At 62.3% G+C, this 6,382-nt stretch overlaps 3 protein-coding genes across 3 annotated transcripts in view; 2 read left to right on the top strand and 1 right to left on the bottom strand.

Moving 5' to 3' along the window:
• Positions 1 to 639: 639 nt before the first annotated feature.
• Positions 640 to 3,722, top strand: AMSG_11147 (leucine rich repeat containing 16). The gene is made up of 2 exons (XM_013897449.1): positions 640 to 3,317; positions 3,347 to 3,722. The coding sequence occupies exons 1-2, from the start codon at positions 675 to 677 to the stop codon at positions 3,677 to 3,679; spliced, it is 2,976 nt and encodes a 991-aa protein (XP_013752903.1). The 5' UTR covers positions 640 to 674; the 3' UTR covers positions 3,680 to 3,722.
• Positions 3,704 to 5,453, bottom strand: AMSG_11146 (amine oxidase B; the record flags this gene model as incomplete). Its single annotated transcript, XM_013897448.1, has 2 exons — positions 3,704 to 3,712; positions 3,741 to 5,453. The coding sequence occupies 2 exons, from the start codon at positions 5,451 to 5,453 to the stop codon at positions 3,704 to 3,706; spliced, it is 1,722 nt and encodes a 573-aa protein (XP_013752902.1).
• Positions 5,454 to 6,023: 570 nt separating this feature from the next.
• The window catches only part of AMSG_11145 (TNF-receptor-associated factor 1), a 2,339-nt gene continuing 1,980 nt past the window's right edge, over positions 6,024 to 6,382 (top strand). The window contains exon 1 of the mRNA XM_013897447.1: positions 6,024 to 6,127. Within this exon, the coding sequence (XP_013752901.1) occupies positions 6,083 to 6,127 (45 nt within the window). The 5' untranslated portion in view covers positions 6,024 to 6,082. The remainder of the gene's footprint in view (positions 6,128 to 6,382) is intronic.

Genomic DNA, 6,382 nt, shown 5'->3' with positions numbered 1-6,382 from the left:
TTTGGAAGAAAGTATAGAATTGAATTTGGATCATAACTCCCACCCAGGGAACATGGGGAGTTTTGAAACCCCCCACCCTCCCCACCTCGCAGCTGTTCGTCCATGATTGGACATTTTGGCCAACGCACACCTTCGCAGCAGCACCAGCCACCAGCCACGAAAGCCAGCCAGTCTTGGGCATGCCCTACTGTGGTGTACATGATGAATAGCATATAGCTAATTGTATGCACATGTGTGTATATATGTAATGTATATGTGTGCCTGTTTTCTGCCCATCATTATGTTCCTATCCCTCGCAGGAGCTTCGCCAACCCCCACCACCCCCCCGTCCTGTTTCCCCCCTTCAGCCACCCACACCCACACACACCTGGCATGTCCCACCACCACCACAGAACACGGTCTACCTTGGGTGACAGCCACACCATGGAAGCTCCAAGCATGCCATCATAGAGACATACATCCAACCTATGTGTGCTCTAATTTTGCACGTAATACGATGGTTATACCCCACACAGGAGGCATCCCCACACATACATCCGGCAAGAGATACCGGCTGCCAACCCGAAAAAAAAGGGACGGAAAAGGTCGTATTTGGAGGGGGCAAGACTCACGCCAGCGCACCGCCATTGGGCAACGTGTATAGATCATCACAGTTTGTGGTCGCGCGGCAAGTAATGTCGGACGAGGAGTTTGATCCGGCACTGTCTGTGCCCGAAATCTCGGACGCAGACCTCAAGTATGTGGACAAGCAGCTGGGAGGGAAAAAGTCGTTTCTCACCACGTGGGTGGTCAAGGTCAACCGCAAGGGCAAGCCGGACCAGCGAGTCATGGTCATCTCGGAGCACTTTCTGTTCATCATCAAAAAGGCCGCCCTTGGACGCAAGGTCCGCATCAAGGTACACTGGTACGATCTGGATGAGATCCAGTATCAGCCGCCGCATCATGTCCTGCTTGTCTTTGGGGAAGAGTCGGTCGAGCTCAAGGCGAACAACGCCGATGACATCATTGATGCTGTCCGTGAGGCCTACGCCCCCATTACCCTCGGCTTTCCCGATGAGTTCCTTTACGACTACCGCGCGCCCGACTCGGCCTTTGCCGCCGAGGTCTCGGTCGGCTTCTCGCCGGCTGGCAACTTTGCCGTCACGTACGAGGCGTGGTGTGCCTACCTGAAGATGCCTGTCCTACAGCCGATCTTGGACTCGATTCGCGCCGCCGTGACGTACGGGACCAACGTCGTCGACCTGACCTCGATTCTCAACACCGGCAAGGACCCTCCGTCGAAGGAAATTCTCTCAGCCATTCTACCGCTCTTCCGCGCCCTGCGGTTCAACACGTGGTGCGAAAAGATTGCACTCGATGGGACGCAGTTTGTTGTGCCCAAGCGCCTTGGGCCGCTCATCCCCATGCTCGCCGATACGCTCGAGCACAACTCGACCATCGAGACCATCGACATCCGCGGCATCGAGTCCTCAGCCTGGGCCGAGGTAGCCGAGGAGCTTGGCGACTCGGACGACCACGCGGTCGGCGGCTTTGTGCTCCCGAGCAACCAGCTCGGCGACAAGATCATGACCGCCTTTGCCGCGGTCATTTCCAAGATGGAGACCCCGCTGACTGCCATTAACTTTGCCAACAACGCGTGTACGCCCAAGGGTATGTGCGCGCTGCTCGAGGCATGTGCCTCTGCCGTCGCCCACCTCAAGCCTGTCGCCGAGATCAACGTCTCGGACAACCGGCTCGAGGAGTCGGGCTCGCGGGCGCTGGCCGACATGCTCCGGGTCCTGGCAGCGACCGACGCCGAGTCGGCGTCGACGCCGATCGACCCGGCGTCGGGCCCGGACGCCTCCAACCTCTACGACCGGCTCACCTCACGGGTTCGCCTCGTCACCCTCTCGCTACAGAACACCAAGGCCGACGTCCGGGTCTTGGTCTCGGCCATGCGCGAGCTGCCGTCGCTCGAGTCGGTGAACCTCTCGGGCAACGAGATTGCCTTTGACGCTGTCCAGGAGCTCGTCCAGTTTTGCGCCTCGTCGCAGCGTCTCAAGGTGCTGGGCCTCTCCAGCTGCGGCCTCGACGGCGATACGGTCCAGTCTATCCTGCAGGCGCTCATCTCCAACGTTTCGCTCCCGCGGCTCCGCATCGACATCTCCAACAACAACCTCTCGTTCTACGGTGCGCAGAAGATCGCCGACACCATCCGCGCTGCCACCAACGTCCACACCCTCAACATTTCGTCGAACGCGCTGACCTCGGAAGGCATCGGCGTCATTGTCGACGCCGTCATCTCGGTCTCATCGCTGCAGGCTCTCTCGCTCTCAAACAACCTTCGGGCTGGGACCGACGCTGAGGAGGGCGCCGGGCACCTTGCCCGCCTCCTCACCGCGCCCACCAACATCCGGGTGCTGCAGATCTGTGGCTCGCGCGGCGGCGAGATGGGCGACGCCATCCAGACCGTCTTCAAGGCACTGGCCCGCAACCGCTCGCTCTGGCACCTCGACATCTCGGACAACGAGATGGGCGATGAGGGCATGGAAGCCCTGTGCAAGGCTCTCGCCAAGAACGCCTCGCTGCAGACGCTGGTGTGGGACGGCAACGACGTCGGTCTCGACGGCTGGGAGCTCTTCCTCTCCACCCTCAACGAGCACCCGGGCATGCTGATGGAGGTGGAGGAGCCCAAGGAGGACATCAAGAAGCTGTCCAAGAAGGGCGGTGCCCTCGTCGGCCGCGGCCGCATCCTTGTCCAGGATGTGCTCTCCATTACCCAGCGGACACGCTCCAAGTACTCAGACCGCTCGGACCGCATCCCGGGCGACTGGCCTGTTGATCCGGTCTCTCTCCGCTTCTACTTTGACTACCTCAAGACGCTCAAGTCGGGCGCCGATGCCGAGGATCCGATGGCTTCGGCCACCGGGCCGGGCGGTGCTGCCATGGCCGTCGGGCCTGGCGGCGCTGCCATGAGCGGCGCTGGCCCGAGTGGAGGCGGTATGGTCGGCGGCGGCATGGTCGGCGGCATGGTCGGTGGCGGCATGGTCGGCGGCATGGTCGGTGGCGGGCCGGGTGGCGGTACGCCTGGGCCTGGTGGCATTGTCGGCCCTGGTGGCCTCGTTGTCGGTGGGGCGCCAAACGGCGGTGGGCCGGGTGGCGGCATGGTCGGTGGCGGCATGGTCGGTGGCGGCATGGTCAGCGGTGGCATGGTCAGCGGTGGCATGGTCAGCGGTGGCATGGTCAGCGGTGGCATGGTCAGCGGTGGCATGGTCAGCGGTGGCATGGTCAGCGGTGGCATGGTCAGCGGTGGCATGGTCAGCGGTGGCATGGTGGCGGTGGCATGGTCGGTGGCGGCATGCCACAGCCGTCCGGCGGCGCGTACATGTCGTCTTACGGCGGCGGGCAGTCGTATCAGTCTGACGGAGCCATGATGTCGGGCATGCCGACGTACGGCGACGCCACGACCTATGGCGGCTCGACGTCGTTTATGCCGTCACAGCAGGGCATGGGCATGCCGCAGCAGGGTATGGGCATGCCGCAGCAGGGTATGGGCATGCCGCAGCAGGGCATGGGCATGCCGCAGCAGGGCATGGGCATGCCGCAGCAGGGCATGGGCATGCCGCAGCAGGGTATCCCCCAGCAGATGCAGTACTCGTCGGTCAACGCCGGCTCGCCCATGTACCCGCAGCACCAGTAGCAAGGGCGAGACTCGCCGTGAGGCTCAGCGCCGCTAGCAGGCCGCAGAACAGGCCGGTGACAGACGGCAGCCAGCGGTCGGGTAGCGGGAGCGTCGGCACACGCCGACCGCGCCATCCTGATGGTGAGCGGATGTAACGGGCGTCGACTCGCCCGCCCAGCGTTGCCGCAACCTCGCTCGCCACCCTGTAGCCCGCCTCGAGCGCACCCTCGACGTAACCCTGCCACTCGCAGGCGGTCTCTGTGCCGGCGAAATGAACACAGCCATGGCGCGTCGCTAACTCTCCGCTGGCCGTTGTGAGCACGCCTGGCGGTGCCGCTCCTGTCGGACCTCCCCACGACCAGCGCGCCTCCAGCCAGTCGTGCTCGGCGTAGGCAATGGGCGACGGCGTGCCGGCTTCTCTGCCAAAGATGAATGCGTACTGTGCGGCTACAGCCTGCGCACGCTGCTTCCGGCTCATCTGGCCCCACTCGATGGCTGCCGACGCCGAGATGAAGCCGACGAGTGCTGCGGCGTCGGTGCCCGGGAGCGAGTCGTCAAAGGCGACCGAGATGGGCCCGGCTGACACATCGCTATTCACCACCATGCCCGAGAATCCACGGAGTCGCCAGAACGGAGTCGGATACCACATAACGCACTTGATGATGGCGCCCATGGGCATGCTCTGGGTGATGAGAGTCTTGCGCGGCGGGAGCGGTGGGTCGTAGCTGAGCCGGCCGGCGAGCGATGGACCCATAGCGACGACGACAGCGCGGGCGTTGACGACTGTGCCTGACGCGCACACAACGCTGCCGCCATCATCATCCTGAGCGATAGAAAGAACCGGATCGCCAAGGTGGAAAGCGTGTGGGCCGATGGCTTCGGCTATGCTCGTGGCAACAGCAGTCATGCCGGCCGTGATCTTGGACTCCTGCGCGCCGCCGCGGGTCTCGGCGAGCATGATGGGGCCTTGGCCGTGGTGGCAGTACGCCAACCAAAACAACAGTGAAATCTGAGCCGGTTCAACAAAGAGCACGGCGCGAACAGCCGAGGCAAGGAGGGCCTTGGCCGATGCCGACCACATCGTCCGGTCCATCCAGGCCTGCACCGTGACAGCATCCCACTCGGCGGCGCGCGGCGCGCGATGCGGCATGTCCAGTGGTACTTTGACGCAGTTCTCAGTCAGCCAGCGGAGCGCGTGGTTGAGATCAAGAAGCGCAAGCCATGAAAGACCCGGGATGGTACCAGAGTAGGTGAGGATGCCACCGTCTGCCGCCGAGCGGACGAGCACGTTGAGGCCATCGACCGGCACGGCCCACGTCTCGAGACCAAACTCATCAACAAGCTCCCACAGCCGAGCATGAACATGGCGCGGGCCGATATAGGCAGCGCCCGAATCAAACTTGGCCCCGAGAAGCAGCGCCTCGGCCTCGATCACAGCCTCGGCGTCCGGATCGTCCGTCGCCGGGAGCACGATCACCTCTGACCACGCCACGGTCTGGCTATTGCTTGCGTCGATCGACACCGTAGCTGATGGGCTTCCAGCACGCCGATCTTTGACAAAATGCGATCCGTCGTGGTTGCCATTGCCAGCATCCGTCCTCGCGCCGTCATCTGCATGTACAGTGTTGCATGCACGAAAAAGGTTGGCCGTCCGAGCCCGGCCGCCAACCCTGGTGCGAGCATCGATAACGACAACGTCGAGACCGGCCGAGCGGAGCGCACGAGCAGCTGCAAGGCCGGAGAAGCCTGCACCGACCACCACCACATCAGTCGTCTTGGCCGTGGGCGGCATGGCGGTAAGGGCCGGGCGGTGATGAGTCAGGTGCGAAGGCGGCGAGTCGATGAGGAGGAGAGGCTGCGCGATGCTTTGGCGCTTGATCACCCCCTCCCCTCCCCTCCCTCCTCCATCCATGGCCATCGTTCCGTATGTAGAGTCTCGCAAGCCACATCATGTCCATGAAGTTTGCCCTCTCATCGTCATGATATCCTTGATCGGCTGCGATGTGGTCTCACCCACCTCCGATCGCCCACCTTCAAACAGGCCTATCACCCGCATCATGTCCATCACATCCACACCCACCACCACCACCACCACCACCACCACCACCACCACCACCACCGCCACCACCACCACCACCACGCACATACATCTCCCTCTCCATCACTACGTCTCTTCAATCGGCTGCGATGTGTCCCCCCCCCCCCCCCCCACTCGCCCCGATCAGGCCGCCGTATCCCATCCGTTGAGCATAGTTCCATTTGAGCGGGAATGGGCGGGATTGAGACAAGTGAGCAACAGCAGGGGGAGGGGAGGGGGGCATGGGCATGGGCACAGGGGAGGCAGAAGGGGACAGACCACACCACTTGACACTATAGTGTGCAACAGGAGGAGGAAGGAGTGGTGTGGGAAGGAAAGCGGATATGTCTGCTGTGCCGGCCGAGCTGTTCCAACCTGCCTTTAAGCAGGTACGTGGGTAGGCGGGGGGGGAGGGGGGGAGGGGGAGGGGGAGGGGGGGAAGGGGGAGGGGGGAGACATGGTCATGGTCAGAGTCATTATTGTCACCATTATCATCATCATCATCATCATCATATCATCATCATCATGGTCATCATCATCATCATCATCATCATCATCATCATGGTCATCATCATCATCATCATCATCATCATCATCATCATCATCATCATCGATCATCGATCGATCATCATCGATCATCATCA

Source organism: Thecamonas trahens (genome assembly GCF_000142905.1).
Source record: "Thecamonas trahens ATCC 50062 unplaced genomic scaffold supercont1.71, whole genome shotgun sequence".
NCBI classification, from domain to species: Eukaryota; order Apusomonadida; family Apusomonadidae; genus Thecamonas; species Thecamonas trahens.
The sequence above is the reverse complement of the archived record's forward strand: the minus strand, read 5'-3'. Positions and strand labels throughout refer to the sequence as shown.

What these genes read in the sequence shown, in the direction of transcription:
- AMSG_11147 (XM_013897449.1), top strand. Translation starts at nt 675, where the DNA reads ATGTCGGACGAGGAGTTTGATCCGGCACTGTCTGTGCCCGAAATCTCG. An exon ending in TCAGCGGTGGCATGGTGGCG is followed by an intron (nt 3,318 to 3,346) that starts GTGGCATGGTCG and finishes GGCATGCCACAG; the next exon opens with CCGTCCGGCGGCGCGTACAT.